The following is a 19173-nucleotide window of genomic DNA, read 5'->3' on the forward strand; positions in this document are numbered from 1 at the left end:
AAAATCTATAAAGAACTTATCCAACTCAGCACCCAAAGAACAAATAATCCCATCAAGAAATGGGCAGAAGACATGAAACAGACATTTTTCCAGAGAAGACATCCGAATGGATAACAGACACATCAAAAAGTGCTCAACATCACTTGGCATCAGGGAAATCCAAATCAAAAGCTCAATGAGATATCACCTCACACCAGTCAGAATGGCTAAAATTAACAAGTCAGGAAATGACAGATGTTGGCGAGGATACAGAGAAAGAGGAATCCTCCTACACTGTTGGTGGGAATGCAAGCTGGTGTAGCCACTCTGGAAAACAGTATGGAGGGTCCTCAAAAAGTTGAAAATAGAGCTACCATATGACCCAGCAGTTGCACTACTGGGTATTTACCCCAAAGATACAAATGTAGGGATCCAAAGGGGTACGTGCACCCCGATGTTTATAGCAGCAAGGTCCACAATAGCCAAACTACGGAGAGAGCCAAGATGTCCATTGACAGATGAATGGACAAAGAAGAAGTGGTATATATATACAATGGAATAGTATGCAGCCATCAAAAGGAATGAAATCTTGCCATTTTCAATGGTGTGGATGGAACTGGAGGGTATTATGCTGAGTGAAATAAGTCAATCAGAGAAAGACATGTATCATATTATCTCACTGAAATGAGGAATTCTTAATCTCAGGAAACAAACTGAGGGTTTTTGGAGTGTTGGGGGGTGGGAGGGATGGGGTGGCTGGGTGATAGACATTGGGGATGGTATGTGCTATGGTGAGCGCTGTGAATTGTGTAAGACTGTTGAATCACAGACCTGTACATCTGAAATAAATAATACATTATATGTTAAAAAAAAAAAAAAGAAGATAGCAGGAAGGGAAAAATTAAGGGGGGGAAATCAGAGGGGAGACCATGCACGAAAGACTATGGACTCTGAGAAACAAACTGAGAGTTCTAGAGGGGAGGTGGGTGTGTTAGCCTGGTGATGGGTATTAAAGAGGGCACGTATTGAATGGAGCACTGGGTGTTATACACAATGAATCATGGAACACTACATCAAAAACTAATGATGTAATGTATGGTGATTAACATAACATACTAAAATAAAAAAAATGGGCAGAGGAACTGAATAGACACTTTTCCAAAGACACATACAAATGGTGAACAGTTACATGAAAATGTGCTCAACATCACTAATCATCAGACAAATGCAAATCAAAACCACAATGAGCTATCACTCATACCTGTTACAGTGGTTATCATCAAAAAGAAATTACAAGTGTTAAGGAAGGTGTGAAGAAAAGGGATCCCTTATGTACTGTTGGTAGGAATGTAAATTGCTGCAGCCATTATGGAAAACAATATGGAGGTGTGTAGCCACATTTCTGTAGACTCTCAGCCAAATGTGGGTGATGACCCAGCAAGAACAAAGGAATGACCCAAAGACAGTGACTGAGACCTAGGTTTATTGGGGGAACTTAAGTACAGGGAGTCCAGGAGTGGCCAACTGAACAAAGCATCTGCAGCTAGAAAGTAAATGCAGCAAACTTTTATAGTGTAGCAATTATCCTAGCAATTCTCTGTAGCTTTGCCCCTCCTTGCATGGCAAATGTTCCAAAGAGATAAAAGCCCACCACCTGGACATTCTGCATTACCAAGGAGATACTCTAGGTTGGCCAACCCTGGAAACCTTGACCTGGAATGCTGAACAACTCATTTTCTACCTATCTTGCTTGTGGAAAATAACAGAGAAGATGCACGGGATCTATACATTCTCAAGATAATGATTAACAGGGGCATTCAGGGTGTGCTTCTACAAACCAGCTATCTGGCCCTTAATATGCAGGAGGTTCCTCAAAAATTAAAAATAGAACTACCATGTAATCTAACAACCTCACTTCTGGGTATATATTCAAAAGAAACGAAACAGTATATTGAAGGACTGTCTGCACTCTTATGTTCATTTCAGCATTATTCATGATAGCGAAAATAGGGAAACAATGTTAAGTTGTCTTGTCAGTGGATGAATGGATAAAGATGTGGTATATATATATATATATATATATATATATATATATACACACAATGGAATATTATTCAGCTATGAGAAAAATGGAAATCCTGCCATTTGCAAAAACATGAATGAAGGCATTTCGTGAAGTAAACTAAGCCAAAAGATAAATACTGCATGGTATCACTTATATGTAGAATCTTTTTAAAAAGTAAAATAAAAGTTATACAAACAGAATAGAAAAGTGGTAGCCAGGAGCTGGGGAGTAGGAAAAATAGGGAAAGGTTTGTAAAAGGGTACAAACTTTCAGCTATGAGTAAGTTTTGGGAATCTAATGTAAAACATGATGACTATCATTGATAACATTGTAATGTGTAATTGAAATTTGCTAAGAGAGACTTTAAATGGTCTCACCAAAAAATAAATAAATATGTGAACTGATAGGCATGTTAATTAACTAGATGTTGGGAATCCTTTCCCAATCTATATCAAATCATCATGATGTACACTTTAAGTATGTTACAATTTTATATGTCAATTATACCTCATTGAAGCTGAAATTTTAAAAATGGTTATTGAAAGTTAAAACATTCTATTCATCACTGACAAAGCCTTAGGCAATGTTTTCAGTAAGAGATTATTTTCCCTAAAACTGTAAAGTTGGTCCCAAGTAGTTTTAAACATCTACTTTTAAATGAACAAATTATAAGTTAAACTTGAATAAATGGGTAATTTTGGAGAAATGAAGAGAAAGAAGCTCTTTGAAACTTCGGATTTCAGAAACTAAACATTTAACTCAAGGTATATAAACCTGTGCTCATTCAAAGCACTTTTAGCTTTGACAACAAAATCATAGCTATAAAAATTTTGCTATAGAAGAATCAAATTAAAACTGGAGATGAAAATTAAGCTGATCAAGGGGAAGTCTGTGATTCAGTACAACCTGGTCTTCAGCTTAAAATTCTTCAAAAAAAAAAATCCTAAAAATAAGAGCTTAAAAATCTCAAAATGTCAGCAAAAAGATAGAGAACAAGAATAGTCAAAAACACTAAAATGAAGACAAATTAAAAATTACATGAACCTCAGTTTTGGTGATTATGATGGCAGAGATGTCCTGCTGTACCTGGCCAGCAAAAGCACAGCTTGTAATATCTAATTCCAGCATCATCAATGCTGAGCCACTAACAGTGGTTCTTTACTAAAATAGTAACTACAGTGTGGTTGGGCACTGTTTTGGCCTGCAAAGCTTCTGAGAATACCTTCCAGGTTCTCCTTGAGGTTTTGAGTGGCCTAATATCCTTCCATAAATTCTTTTCCTGCTAAAACAAATTAATCAAGCAAACCAACATTAAGTCAATTAACAAACCAATGTGTCCTCCAACCAAGGTAATCATGCCTGATGAAGGGGGAACTTTTCCTAACAGATGTGTGCAGAAGGGGGCTTATTTTTGCAATTTGTACCCAATTTTTCTTTTTTTTTTTTTTTTTTATCTCAAGTAGGCTCCATGCCCAGCATGGAGCCCAATGTAGGGCTTGTACTCACGACCCTGAGATCAAGACCTGAGCTGAAATTGAGTCAGATGCTTAACTGACTGGGCCACCAAAGTTGCCATTTTTTAATTCATTCTAAGTCTTTGTTAGTGCCAGCTGTTGTTCTCAGTGTTTTCCTATTTATCAGACTACATTTGATAGTGCAGAAGGGATAGAGCTCTTGACTTCAGCTTCCCCATGACTAACTCATTAAGGAATATTTCTGCCTTTCCATCTGGGAATCCTGAGAATCCCAAGATCTGTGTTAATATGGAAGATGACTGGACCCAAAAATCATAGATCTCAATGTGCATTACACAGGCCACTCCTAAACCCTACTAAATATGTCTTCAAAATTGCTTTCCCTTACCAAATACTTTAGCTGGCCCTGTGGCCCATACAGACACTAAGTGAGAAAATCTGGATCCAAATTCTGCCTCCATGAATACTATTTATACAATATTAGACAATTTTCCAAACCTTTTTCCTGAGCTTCAGTTTTCTCAACTGCAAAATCAGGATAATAAAGCATCTACCTTGCAGGGCTGTTGTGAAGATTAAATGGGTAATGTGTATGAAGTGCCTGGTATTTAAATATTTAATAAATATGTTAACTTTCCTTTTTAAAAAATAGCAAAACACACTAATGCATATGAATGGTGAAACATAATTGGATTGTCATCCTTGCACAAGGAAACCCAGGAAATTGGCAATTTTTTTTCAAACTCTACAATGCAAAAAGGCTATAATGGAGTAAACACTTAGTACCATATGGACATTAAACAGGATTTTTTCCATTTAACTCTATTGTCCTTTGAATGACCAAAGTACATTTTTAAATGTACTCTGAATATTACAGAACTATGAGACATTTTTTCAAATATTATATATTAGCATTTAAAAAAGATCTATTTTTGGTGGCATTATTTCCAAGTTTTTAAGTTCTATCAAAACAGAGATAAATTCATAAGCTAGCTCTAAATAAATAGTACTATTTGTCTTAGACATGAGCAGTTTAAATAGTCTGAAACAAGAATGACACTAATAATTTTTGTTCAGAATTTACCATATACCAAGAAGTGTTCTGGCATGTGACATGAATTATCACAAAAACTCCATGAGATAGATAATATTCCCAACTTATAGAAAAGGAAACTAAAATATGAAGACTTCAGTAATTTGTACAACTTGTAAATGGTAGAATTGGGATTTGAGCCCAGGCAGTCTGGCTCTAGAATCAATATTCTTAAGTACTATTTGTAACTGCACAGTAAGAGGCTTCCATTCTATATTTTAAACTCCAAGCACTTGAGGTACTTCCAAAACTTATATAAATAGGTGTATATTTAAATTATGCAAAAGAAAGTCGAATACTATAACCTATTTTGTAATGCCATTAAATGGTATAATGCTTAATGGGGATATAGAATAAATTTTAAGCTATGTTAATTAACCACATTAAAAATGAACTTATATGTAATAAAAATCTTATGAAATTTTGGCTAACTACTGAAAATGTGACTAATCTTAAAATAGCAAGGGCTTAGCCATCTTTCTATGGTTTAAAAAAAAGGAAGTCTCACTCTTCATTAATCTACATATTTGGGTTCCTTTATATGAAGATATAATTATGATATTTATGCTGCCTTCTTCCTCTTGATACAGATCATGTAAATGGACACTGCACAAGTCCAACCTCTCAGAGTTGCAGTTCTGGAAAACGTCTGTCAAGTGCTGATGTTTCAAAAGTAAATCGCTGGGGTCCTGGAAGACCACCATTTCGGAAAGCACAATCAGCTGCTTGCATGGAAATTTCTTTACCAGTCACAACAGAAGGTAAGTTAAACATACACATTTTTGTGGATACAATTAAAATTTGATATGCCATGATAATGGGAGCTAGAGGACAAGGGATGTAGGTCTTGGTGTAAAAGATACTTTAAAACCACAGTCAATTCTAGGCAATAAGTGACTGAGAGCCTGGTCAAGCTGTGGCCATGACTCCAAAGCATTTCTCACTATACCTCCTCCTTCATCTCTAAAACCAGAATGGCAGTGCTTATTGTCACATCCTCTGTACGAGGGGAGACCTATACCTTAATCAGTTCTCTACACTCCCAGCAGCAATTGAGAGTTTCCTTCCATCTCAGTGGTAAGCCTTTTAGTGCCTCTATCAGTAGATAGTTATTTAATGTCTTGCAACCCTCATTTCCTCAACTGTCAAGTGAGTATGACCAAGAAAAAGGCAAGATCTTAAGTTCTAAAGTTTGCAATCTTCGTATGTTTTTAAAAGGAAGTGCTGTGGCTCAGGTTTCCACTGGCGGCGCTGGGATCCTGGGCCACGTGCTGCTCCAGCTCCCATTCCCGCGCCGCAGCGCAGCATCTCTGCGCGCCTCAGTCGGAAGGGTACTCGCGGAGAAATGTCGGTTGCTAGGCTGCTGCGGCAGGTCGCGGGCCAGATGCTGGGGAGCCCAGCCTGTGGCTGCTGGATAGCTACCCCGCCGCTCCAGTTTCTGGGCACCTCCCCTCGGCAGATTCCAGCAGACGCCAACTTCCACTCTGCCCTTTTCTCTGAAACAGACCAGCCACGCATCCTAATTACAGGGGGTTTTGGCCAGCTTGGAGTGGGGCTTGCTAACCTTTTGAGGAAACGATTTGGGAAGGACAATGTGATTTTGTCTGACATAAGGAAACCCCCTGATCACATCTTCCACAGCGGCCCGTTTATTTATTCCGACATTCTGGATTACAAAAATCTTCGGGAGATCGTGGTAAACAACCGCATCATCTGGTTGTTTCATTATATCGCTTTGCTCAGTGCAGTTGGGGAAGCAAACATATCCTTGGCCAGAGCCATAAATATCACCGGATTGCATAACATCCTGGATGTCGCAGCAGAGCACAATTTGCGATTGTTTGTGCCTAGCACAATCGGAGCTTTTGGACCTACTTCTCCCCGGAATCCAACTCCCAATCTCCGTGTTCAGAGACCCAGGATGATCTACGGGGTGTCCAAAATCCACGCCGAGCTCATGGGAGAATATTATCATTACCGGTACGGGTTAGATTTTCGGTGCTTGAGATATCCTGGAATCATTTCGGCAGACTCACAGCCTGGGGGAGGAACAACTGACTATGCGGTCCAGATCTTCCACGACGCCCTGAAGAATGGCAAATTTGAGTGCAACCTGAAACCCAGCACAAGGCTCCCAATGATGTATATTGATGACTGCCTCAGGGCCACTCTGGATGTCATGGAGGCCCCGGCAGAGTCCCTCTCCATGAGGACCTACAACATCAATGCCATGAGCTTCACCCCTGACGACCTGGCCCAGGAGGTTCTCAAGCATGTACCAGAATTCCAGATCACGTACAACATGGATTCTGTTCGACAGGCCATAGCGGATATTTGGCCAATGAACTTTGATGACAGCAATGCTCGGAAGGACATCGGGGTGGAAACACGACTTTGATCTTCCAGAGTTGGTGACGACGATGTTGAACTTTCATGGTTCTGATACTAGAGTTGCCCAGGCTAACTGAGGGAATCGGAAGGGAGAGCTCGTGTGTCCTGGACCGCTGTCAAGGGAAAAGCGTAACGACCCTGAGGAACCTCAATTATCTGGAATGGAAGGATGAATTGGATGAGATTTTGGCAGCTCATACTGAACTGCCAGGTTGGAGAATCATGTTGGCTTTTGCATTTTCAAAATGCTGTAGGTTTGGTGGTAGGACTTCTAAACCTTTGCTGTTTGCCTAAACTTGCCCAAACACACATATCACCGAATGAAGACTTCAGTCAGAATAGTTGCCATTTCCTTAATTCAGATGAATTGACCATTTTGGGGAAGGTGGACGTATGTGATGTTTGTTGTGAATTAAATTTAATTTAAATATCAAAAAAAAAAGGAAGTGCTGTGCTTCCTTTAAAACGAATGGCTGTGCTTATTGTCACATCCTCTGTACCAGGGGAGACCTATGCCTTTTAAAAGGAAGTGCTGTGCTTCCTTTAAAAGGAATGGCTGTGCTTATTGGCACATCCTCTGTATGAGGGGGAGACCTATGCCTTAATCAGTTCTCTACACTCCCAGCAGCAATTGAGAGTTTCCTTCCATCTCAGTGGTAAGCCTTTTAGTGCCTCTATCAGTAGATAGTTATTTAATGTCTTGCAACCCTCATTTCCTCAACTGTCAAGTGAGTATGACCAAGAAAAAGGCAAGATCTTAAGTTCTAAAGTTTGCAATCTTCATGTTTTTAAAAGGAAGGATTAATTCCATGTTTATGGAATGAGTGTTGGAACAGGGATTAAAGTATAAGAGCTAGAAGGCCAGAAATTTTTAGAGAGGGAGAAAAAAAAGGAATCTTGTAACTTAGTTGCTACAGTCTTGCTGGCAAAGAACTTTGGGGAAAGATATAGGAAAAAATAATCTTAGAAGATTTTCTATAGTAATTCTATTCTATAAAGTAATTCCCCATTTACCACTCCTCAAAAACTTTTTAGTAATGACCTATATTTAAAAATTTAAATTTAAAAAATTTTTTAAATTACAAAAAATTTAAAAGTTTAGTATTATACCATACTAAATCTGGTTCATGGATGTGCAGATAATGAGATTATTTCTCTCACAGATGTATGAGTAACAAACTTGAATGTTGATGAACCACGAATGGAAAAACTTCAAAAGCATATTAGCTAGGAATGTTATAATAGAAGCAAAATGTAAAGGTTATAGAAGTAGCACTCTTAATCACTGGGTTGAGTTGAGAATTTTGAGTTTTAGACATTTCTGCCTCTAACTTCTCCTGGATTCTGGGTTAATTGCTTAACTATGTCTTTGTCTCCAAATCTATAAAATTGTATAGATTATATCCAAGCTCCCTCTCATCTCTAAATTCTATTACAAATAATTATTTTTACAAACTTGTTGAGGGATAGAAAAGGGATTAGGAATACTATATTTTGCTTTTTAGAAAAAGAAGAGTCTAAGGAACTTATATTTAGTCTCTTTTTATAAAAATGAGTCACACTTGTACCCATCAAGAAAGAAAAGGAGTGAATGCAGTAGAAAAAAGAATATGAGGAACTTGAACTCCGGAGCAATTATAAGAACAAAACATTCCAGTAGTATTTAACTGAGGGGGGAGTTCTTTTATGCTTATTGGAGTGTGCACATGTTTAAGTGTTGATGAGCAGAAAAACTTGAAAGCATCCTACTTCCTTTAGGTGGGCTGAAGCCCTCTCAGATTACTATTAACAACGAGATGGTCCTGTCTACAGCTTCTTATTTGGTTCTAGGTAAAGTTAGAACTGGATTTGGATTCAAGTTGGTAACCTGAAAGTAGTTCAGGAATATAGCATTTGCTCTTTGGCCTTGGTAAATACTCCAATTTTTACAATTGTAGTTACTCCAAATATAGCAAAACCAAAAATTATGTCAGTTAGGGAAATGTATTCACCAAGAACATTTGTGACCTTTCAGTTAAGTAGCCATAATGTTGTCAGTAGGTGGAAATTGCCAAGAAATCATTAAGACTATTTTCAACAATTGAGAGATAGAAGGGAACCATAATTAAAATGGTACCAGAAATTCTTGTAACCTTGACTACTCAGACTAAATTTTTTTTTTCCAGACCAGAAAATTTCAACTAATTTGTGAGGTAATGTAGGGAGAAAAACCTGGTGAACTGGAACTCTGGAGACTCAACTTCTAGTTCCAGCTCTGCCAAAGTTTATGATTTACATTTCTGGACTTCAATCTCTTCATTATCAAAATGAGCTGATGAACTGGACAAGCAGTCTTCCAGATCAGTTAACAAGGAATCAAATTCTACTTCCCCTTCATAATTTTGTTTTTCATGTACTAAGTCTGACTTTACTTGTTATGGAAATACACTGACAATTTTTGTTTTTCTGAATTTCTATAGAAAGCCGAGAAAATTCCTATAATCGTTCTAGAAGCTCTAGCATCTCCAGTATTGACAAAGATTCGAAAGAAGCAATTACAGCACTATACTTCATGGAGTCCTTTGCTCGGAAAAATGACCCTAAGGTGTCCCCTTGTTTGTTTGTTGGAACTAGTCTGGGAATGGTTTTAATCATCTCCCTGAACTTACCTTCAGCAGATGAACAAAGATTTACAGAGCCAGTCATGGTATTGCCAAGTGGTAAGGAATTTTATTTCTCAATTGCTACTTTTTAACATTTAGATATAAGATAAGGTATAACATTAATTTATACTGATCTGGAATAAAGTTTTAAGTATTCTGTATACTGGAAACTATTGAAAATTTCATAAATTGTATACTATCCCAATATTTGTCATACAGCAACTTACCATTCCTTAGGATAAAATAATACAATTATTTCTATGGTAGTAAACTGTGGAACTGCCCACCTAAACAATGCCTTGGGAAAAAGATTTCTGAAAAGCACTAAGGAAAACCTTGATGCAAAAGTTAAAGTATTTAATGAATTGAATTATTTCTCCAAAATTCCGTGCCAGATCAGAGCCTATGAGTGTTTTTTTATCATCCCTGAAGAACTCAGAACAATTATCTAAAAGCAGTCTGACTTGACATAGCTTTCTAAAGTCCTTGGTAAGCTTCCCATCTTGTTTCAAAGGCATGCCACACAATTTCTTTCCTTTTTATCCTAGAGCCTAAAGAATTTAACATAAGTTATGAGTATTTTGCTAAAGCATATGTTGTATTCTCTTGAATTATCTTTCTTTCCTTCCAAAGAAGAGATGAGTGTGATTCCTCATGCAATCCCTTTGAATATTTTAAAATTTGTTCTTCTCAATAACTTTTACTTTGTATTTCCAGTGTATGATGTTTTTTTTTTTAAAGATTTTATTTATTTATTTATTTGAGAGAGTGAGCACATGAGAGGGGAGAGGGTCAGAGGGAGAAGCAGACTCCCCGCTGAGCAGGGAGCCCGATGCGGGACTCGATCCCGGGACTCCAGGATCATGACCTGAGCCGAAGGCAGTCGCTTAACCGACTGAGCCACCCAGACGCCCCGTGTATGATGTTTTTCAGATAGTTTTTAAGTAACAAAAATAGAGAATTTTATTAATATATAGGATAAGGAATTTTATTTTAAAAGAATGCATATATATAGACTGCTAGGTTAGAGTTATATTTTGTTAACTGGTGTGCTAAATTCTTGTAGATTTTTACTTATTGTAGGTGGAATAGTCAGCTCTCTACTAGTGTGGCAAATTTAGATAAATGTGTGTGTGTGTGTGTGTGTTAAACAACTGAAACTGATCTTCTCATACTTCTGGAGACTAGAGGACCAAAATTAAGGTGTCAGCAGGTCTAGTTTCTTCTGAGGCATCTGTCCTTGGCTTGTAGATAGCCACCTTTACCATGTCTTCCCATGGCTGTCCTTCTGTATGCATGTACCTGTGGTGTCTTCCTGTGTACCCTAATCTCTTCTTAGACACCAGTCAGTTTGGATTGGCCCACTCTAACAACCTCCTTTTAACTTAATCATCTCTTTATAGGCTCTACTTTAAATATAGTACTAGGGTTTAGGCTTTCAACATATGAATTTGGTGGGGACATAATTCAGCCCATAAAATGCATTGTATTTTTAAAAGTTAATCTCTTAGGGTCACTTTATTTTAATTGTAAACATACTTCATGATGAGAAAATATCTTTTACTACATTCCTAATTTTAAGGAAATATGCACAATTCTCTTACAGTGGTTGAATTAGAGCCAGATCAGTGAGGTCATAATGAATTATTAAACACTAATTCAATCCACTATTTAACTCAATAAGTTATTATCCATATTGGACACCTAATATGTGCCAGGCATTCCTTACAAGTTTAAAGGTGAAAATCTAACTCCTGTGTACACAAGTTTACAACTGTAAGTGGAAGACAATTTTCTAAGAGATAGTCTAACAAATATGGTTTTCTATGTCTAGAAATAAACAGATCTAGAACTAATTTAACAGATCTCTCAATATTATGGGAAAGTCCTTTACCGTTCTTAACAAACATAGACTAAAAATGATGGCAAAATACAAAATAAGTAGAGACTTAATAATGTGGTATCTGGTTAGTTAATATTTGCAAAGCTTTTCCTTGACTATTTAAAGATACATAATGGGAACCTGTCTTCTCCAATTTTCTGTCATTATTCTCCAGTTCTTTCAAGACTTTAGCTCATCAGTTGTAACAATGTACCACACTAATACAACATGTTAATAATAAAGGACAAAGGGAGCATATGGGAATTCTGTACTCAATTTTCTGTAACCCTAAAAAAAGTATTTTTTAAGAGCTACATAAAAGAGTTAACTATGAAGCTAGGTTCAGATGTGTTTTATAAATAACCATGGAAAGGAGGGAAAGCCTAGTTGGAAGATCGTTAAGAGACTACTACAGTGAACAATAATTATGCGTATAAACTGAACGACCTATAAGAAATGGATAAATTTCTAGAAACATACAACCTACCAAGACTGAATCATGAAGAAATAAAAAGTCTGAACAGATCTATAATTAATAAGGAGATTGAATCAGCAATCAAAAGCCACTCAACACAGAAAAGCCCATTTCTCCTTTTTAAGGAAACCTTTCACATTAATTTACTGTGGTTGTCTTGACAACAAATTCAATGATATGAAAATTTGAAGTGCACTAAATCATTGAATTTTCCCATTGAGAATGGAAAAGTACCTAAAGATTATCCATTCCCCGTAGTTATCCCTTTAGTCTGTATCAGAATCACTTGGAGGGTTTGTTACAACACAGATTATTGGCCCCCCCGCCCCAAGGGTTTCCCATTCAGTAGGTCTGGGGTGGAGTCTGAGGATTTGCATTTTTAACAAGCTCCCAGGTGATTCTACAAAAGCAACTTTACATGTTGGGATGGAAAAAGCTACAATTCTTGGCTCTTGTTTAGGGAAAAACCCAGTGCTTCCTCCTGTGTTTGTCCTGTGTACCTCTTCTACTTTCACACTACTTCCACACTCACAACACTTCCAACACCAGATGCGTGGAGGTTTTTCCCCATAGCAAGCAATTCTTTGCAACGCCAGCTGGATGTCCCACAATTTAACTCGATTCTGACACTATCTGGAAATAACTATCAGATCCCACAGGTTCAGGGCTCAGTTCCACAAAACTGCCCTCTCTCCTTCCTTTAGACACCAGTCGCAAGTCTAGTTTATCACCTGTGCTTCTGACCCATTGGCTATAAATCTGAGGTTCCCACAACCCCCTCCTTGGGTTCAATTAATTTGCTAGAGTGGCACACTGAACTCAGGAAAATTGTTTACTTACCGTTTGCCTGCTTATTATTAAAATTTACAGATGAACATCCAGATGGAAGAGATGAGTAGGGAAAAGAACACAGAGCTTCCAAGCCTTCTCCAGGAGCATTACTCTCCCTGCACCTCCACCTATTCACCAACCCTTTTGAGTTTTTATGGAGGCTTCATTAATTACATAGAAATGATTGACTAAATCATTGACTCCTGGTGATTGAATTCAATCTCCAGCCCCCACCCCTTCCTTGCCCCGTGGTGGGAAAGAAGTGGGACTAAAAGTCTCAACCTCTAACCACATTGTTGGTTCCTCAGGCAACCAGCCCCCATCCTTGGGTGAGGTCCAAAAGTCACCTCATTAACATAATAAAAGACACTGTGTTGCCCTCTCATTTAGAAATTCCAAGGGTTTTAGGAGCTCTGTGTCAGACACAGAATATAAATCACAGTATTACACATGAAAATTCAGTTTAATCACAATTCTGCTTAAATTTAATTCTACCTACTTTATTTCTATGCCTGTGTAGTTGAACATGGCTAGAGAAAAATATCTAAACACAATAAATAGTCTCATTTTAAAATAAATCATTAATAACTTCAACTAGGCTCCTATGCTGCTGGGTGATTATATTTACTATATTTCCCTAGTCCTCTCTCCCATGCTCTTGAACAATTATATTTCTCCACTCTCCTCAAACCTCCAATACCTCCTTTGCTCTCTTCAGTGTCAGCTAATGACCATGTGTCCTCTTTCACTGAGGAAATTGAAACAAGCAGATAACAACTTCAACCACCACATCTATATCTCCTGTCTTCATATCTCTCCATGGTCTCTATATTCTCTCCTGTTATTATGACTAACCTGTGTAAGCTCCCAACTTGGCCAACTTCTCTACTTGTACAGTCAAGAAAGTCAATCCAGCAACTTTTCCTGTTTCCTTTATATAATTATATTATTTGTATTACTACACCTAATTGTGTAATTATAATAGTAATAAATACTTATCTTTCTGCTAGATCAGCATACAAATATGCTGTTCTTTCTCCCATTAAAAGAGAAAAACTTGGGGTGCCTGGCTGGCTCAGTTGGTAGAGCATGTGACTCTTGATCTCAGGGCTGTGAGTTCGAGTCCCACGTTGGGTGTAGAGGTTACTTTAAAAAAATAGAATCTTAAATAAATAAATAAAATAGAAAAACTCTCTTGAATCTATCCCCCAAAATGCTCCATTTCATTTCTTTCTCTTCAATGCAAAATTCCTTGAAATGTTTGTGTTATATTACTATTTCAAATTTCCTTCTCCCATTCTCTTGTCTCCATTCTAATCAAGCTTTCTCCCATACCAATCAATAAAAACTTCTGTCTAGGTCACCACTGAACTCATGGCTAAATCCAATGGTCAGTTCTCAGGCCACATCTTACTTGACATATCAGCAACATATTACACAGTTTACCATTGTCCCTACACTAAAAACACTTCACTTGGATTCCAGAACACTATATTTATGTACTTTTCTTCCTAACTTTCTAGCCATTCCTTATCAGTCCACTTCGCTGGTTTCTTCTCATTTCACTGGACTTAAAACATCAGAATGCCCAAAGCCTGGCTCAAACCTTTTCTGTTTTTTATTTATATTCAAGGCCAAAATAAAATCAACCAGCCTCATAACTTTAAATGCCACTGATAATCTGATGGGTCATATATTTGTATTTATAGTCTGTAACCATCTCCAAATTTCTGACATAGATATCCAGTTACTTAACATCCACTTGGATGTCTAATAAGCATCTCAAACTTAACATGTCCAAAATGAGTTCCTGGTATTCTTTTCCTTTCCCCCATATTCTTTCCCACATCTGTTAATGGCAATTCCATCCTTCCAGTCTCAGGTCAGAAACATTGGAATCATCCTGGACCACTATGTTTCTTTCACACTCTAAATCCAGTTTATTAGCAAATTCTGTTGGATTGACCTTTATAGTATCCTCAGATTCTGATCATTGCTCACCATCTCTGTTGTTACCACCTGATTGGAGGAAACGTCTATTTCTTGCCTTGATTTAATGTACTAACTTATTCACTGTTCTCCCTTTGTTCAACCTTGATTCCCTTTAGAATATGCCCAGCAGGAAGAGTGATCCTGTTAAGTGAAAATTAGATTACAACACTCTATTCTCAAAATCTTCCTCGTACCAAGTAAAAGTCTAATGCTTTTGGCATTATCTTTTGTCCCCATGGGACACTGGGACAACTGTTCTTTTATTCCTTGACCCTCACACTGAAGCGCCTAAACCCTGCTCTCCTATTTTCTTCAGTTACCCTTGTAGGACATTTACAGGCTTCTTAGTTTTGAAGTGGATTTTGAAACACAACTGGGATGTTAAATCACCTAAACATGTTATTTTAAATTTGATAAATTTTAAGTGCGTTAAATTATAGAGTACTTTCTAAATGGAATGTATTTTTATTTATCACCCTTTTTCAAGTGTCTGTTGTGTGTACACTCGTGAGGTATATCAGCCTGGGTTAATCCCCTTACTCTCTCTGCATGATGTCAGAGGACAATGGAAGAAAAAGACTGCTGGGGCATTGCTTAAGGACAGTCTGATTATGTCCAAAGGTCAATCTACTGCAGGTTACTGCTTAAGCTTTATAGTATCGTGTCCTCTGGGACTGGTAAAAACATCCATAGGTTATAATTGGGCATAGATATTCAAACTTGGAGAATCCAGGTGAGTAAACTTCTTTTCCATATAAAGATGCATAAGTCTGCCTAATAGCCAAAGGATTTTTTAATACAATCAAAATTGAGAGCATGAACTCTATATGTTAAAATTTCATGAAATTTATTCTAGGTGTTCAATTTCAGAAGAAGAAAAAAACCATTTTCTAGTAAATGAGCCTAAGAAATAAGGAAATGGAATCAGATGGTATGATTTTTTTCAGTTGAACTTTTCAATAAATGAAAATTATAAATTTTCTAAAATTTGCTTTTTAAAAAAGGATATTAAGGGGGTCTATATAGTATGGTAAAAAAATACTGGATTAGAAGTTAGGAAACCTGAGTTCTAGTCCAGACTCAACCACTAACTTGCCATGTGACATGCCCCAAGTCTCATCACTTTTCTGGGTCTCCATTTTCTCATTAATAAAATGAAAGGATTTGACAAGTGGATGTCTTAGGCCCCTTTTAGACCTAACATTCTATGATGCCAAGTTATTGCAAATGGTGAACTCACAAATCTACTGATATATGTATATTACTGCAATATTATGACACTATAGATGTAAATTATCAGTATAAAACATTTACTGCCCATAAATGAATAACAACTGTTTTAGAAAGAATTTCACATGCCAGTGATATGAAATTGTTTTTATAGGTACATTCCTCTCACTGAAAGGAGCTGTGCTAACATTCTCCTGTATGGACCGAAATGGCGGATTAATGCAACCGCCATATGAAGTTTGGAGGGATCCAAACAACGTAGATGAAAATGAAAAATCTTGGAGAAGGAAACTGGTCATGAACTGCCCTTCTCCATCCCAAGAAATAGGAGATCATCAGTATACAATAATCTGCTCAGAAAAACAAGCCAAAGTCTTCTCACTGCCTTCTCAGACTTGTCTTTATGTTCATAACATCACCGAGACATCTTTTATACTGCAAGCAGATGTGGTGGTCATGTGTAACAGTGCCTGCTTGGCATGCTTTTGTGCCAATGGGCATATCATGATAATGAGGTACTTGCCTTCTTTATAAATTATCTGGTAATCACAACAGTGTGACCAAGGTACAGTTCTAAAAAGTATATGTGTAATGTGCAATCAAGAAGCAACCTGAGATCACTGCTTCATTATGTTTGTGAATGTTTTATTGTTTGACAATTTGAGGAGACTATGGGGTTTTTATTTTTTTATTTTTTGCTTTTGCTAAAAATGCATTGCATTGTGAATGAAATATATATTTTAATTGATTTCAAGGAATCTAAGGAATGAGTGATTTTTCTAGTCATTCACACATTAATCCACAAGCATTTACTGAACATATGTTATCTCTCAGATATTATGCTAGGCATAAAATATAAAAATGAATAAACTAAGGAAAAGAAATGAACTTACTTTCACTATGTTTTATAATCCATACAAGAACTTTACATACAGAGTTAAATTTGGTCCTTATGATTTCTGTAGGACATGGGAAAAAAAAGTAGTATTTGCATCCTCCATTTTACATATGTTAATAAATTAAAGCTCAAATTTGCCTGATGTTGCAAGTCTAGGAAAGAGTGAGACCAGCACTGAACAGTATATTAAAAGTTACCACTACAATTGAAATATAACATTCTATAAGTTTAAGGTGTACAACATGACAATTTGATATATGTATATATTGTGGAATTACTACCACAATAATGTTAGTTAACACATCCATCTCCTCACAGTTACCACTTTTGTGTGTGTGGTGAGAACTTTTAAGATCTACTCTTCTAGCAACTTCAAGTATACAATACAGTATGGTTAACTATAAGTCATCATGTTGTACATTAGATCCCCAGAATTTAATAATCTTGTAACCAGAAGTTTATGCCCTTTGACAACCTTAATAATATGATATCAGCTGAGGGATTTCATTATACTGTTAATAATTTAATAATTTAATAAATAAATAAATTTAATAATTTAATAAATTTTAATAAAATAAAATTCATGAGATACAAACAAAATTAATTACCTAATGATTTTATGAGTTCAACAAATACATAATAAACATAATCTGTGTAGCAGTCACTATCATTTGTTTTAATAACTCACCTGGTTCCAAAAATCACTGAGACAGTAAAGCATTATACTAGACCTGTGAAGGATATAAAAATTAGTAAAAACATAGTCCTAGTCCTTAAAAAGCTTACTATCAAATTGGGGGAGATAAGATACACAAGTAATTATAATACAAAGAACATATATATTCCAACAGAGGAAATAGGGGGTCGAAACTTCTAGACACAAACTAAGTCCTCAGAAATCAAAGTCATGAGATAGTTGGTATATGTTATTAAAAAGGAGATGTTGGGAGGAAGGTAACCTGAAGAAGTAGATTGGGGTAAATTATTGAGGACCTTTCACGGCAAGCTAATGAGTTGGATATTAATCAGTTAGTAGCTAATCTGCTCTAGCTATACATTAAGAAATAATATGGAGAGCTTGAAATGGTCTTCTGAACTAAAATGTTAGCTATATAGAAAGCAAGGTAGAAACAGATGTGAGGGATAATTGAGGGAAACTTGCTGAATGTAAAACTGATTGTGAAAGGTGATGGAGATCGTTAAATCTCAGAATTAGAATAGAATTTAAAGGTTAAAAAATTTTTTATGAACTTGAATAACAGTGATGTCATTAGCAGATGGAAAGTCATGAGAATTTGGAAAAGCTGATAATGAGAAGTTTGAGAATGAATGCCTTGAATTTGAGGTGCTTTTAAGCCGTCCCACAGAAGTTTGGCAAGCATTTAAGGTCTGGACTCCTAGAAAAATATGGAAGATCCAGCTTTGGAAGTCATCTATGTAAATGCATTTAGTGAAAATTACAGCAGTGAATGAGATCATCAGAGAAGATAGTATAAAAAGAAAGGAGAAATAGACTGATCTGGGAACAAAAACTTGAGGATATCTCTACATTTATGTAGTAGAAAAGAAACAAAATCCAGCAAAGGATATTGAGAAGTCATCAGAGATATAGGAAAAGGATGAGAATAACTTCATGAAAGGGTAGAAGAGTATCCAAACAAAAGATAGAAGACCACCAAGACAATGGTCAAGAGGTAGTCAGATATAGCAGAGAGGCCAAAGAATTTGGGTAGAAGAAGAAACACTAGGCCTGGCAACTAACAGGGTATTAGTGATCCCTGAGAAGGCAACTCTCGGGAGCATGATGGAGGCAAAAACTAAATTTTCAATGGAGCTAGAAGCAGTGGTATAGATCAGGAGCTGACAAACTTACCACCCACAGACCATATCTATCCTTCTCTCCCTCTAATCGGATATTGTATAGCCTGCAAGCTAAGAATGGATTTTACATTTTAAAATGTTGAAAAAATCAGAGAATATTTCATAATATGTGAAAATTATATGATATTCAAATTTCAATGTCCATAAATAAAGGTTTCTTTGGAACATAGCCACACCCATTTGCTTACATAATGTCTGGCTGCTTTTGCATGACAAGGCAAAGTTGAGTAGTTGTAACAGAGACCCTATGACCTACAAAGCCTACAATATTTACCATTTGGCACTTTAATAAAAGTTTGCCAACCCCTAGTATAGATTATTCTTTCAGGAAATTTTGTG

General features: G+C 36.7%; 1 protein-coding gene, 1 long non-coding RNA gene, 1 other non-coding gene and 1 pseudogene across 10 annotated transcripts in view; 3 read left to right on the forward strand and 1 right to left on the reverse strand.

The window, feature by feature from the left end:
• Positions 1-14266, reverse strand: part of LOC141373020 (uncharacterized) — a 185430-nt gene extending 171164 nt beyond the window's left edge. Inside the window, exon 1 of the long non-coding RNA XR_012378641.1 lies at positions 12843-14266. This is a non-coding gene — a long non-coding RNA (uncharacterized lncRNA). The remainder of the gene's footprint in view (positions 1-12842) is intronic.
• STXBP5L (syntaxin binding protein 5L) overlaps positions 1-19173 on the forward strand; it is a 404049-nt gene that overhangs the window by 372234 nt on the left and 12642 nt on the right. For all 8 annotated transcript variants that reach the window (XM_073894175.1, XM_073894170.1, XM_073894178.1 and 5 more), the window contains 3 exons: positions 5203-5373; positions 9463-9702; positions 16210-16570. In XM_073894175.1, the coding sequence (XP_073750276.1) occupies positions 5203-5373; positions 9463-9702; positions 16210-16570 (772 nt within the window). The remainder of the gene's footprint in view (positions 1-5202; positions 5374-9462; positions 9703-16209; positions 16571-19173) is intronic.
• On the forward strand, positions 5877-7010 carry LOC141374361 (L-threonine 3-dehydrogenase, mitochondrial pseudogene; annotated as a pseudogene).
• TRNAK-CUU (transfer RNA lysine (anticodon CUU)) lies at positions 13898-13970 on the forward strand. The gene has a single exon. It is a non-coding gene; the product is annotated as a tRNA-Lys (tRNA).

The sequence above is a fragment of the Callorhinus ursinus genome, unplaced genomic scaffold (assembly GCF_003265705.2).
Source record: "Callorhinus ursinus isolate GAN/ISIS: 27379988/994484 unplaced genomic scaffold, GSC_fseal_2.0 scaffold1, whole genome shotgun sequence".
In the NCBI taxonomy this organism is placed as follows: Eukaryota; Metazoa; Chordata; class Mammalia; order Carnivora; family Otariidae; genus Callorhinus; species Callorhinus ursinus.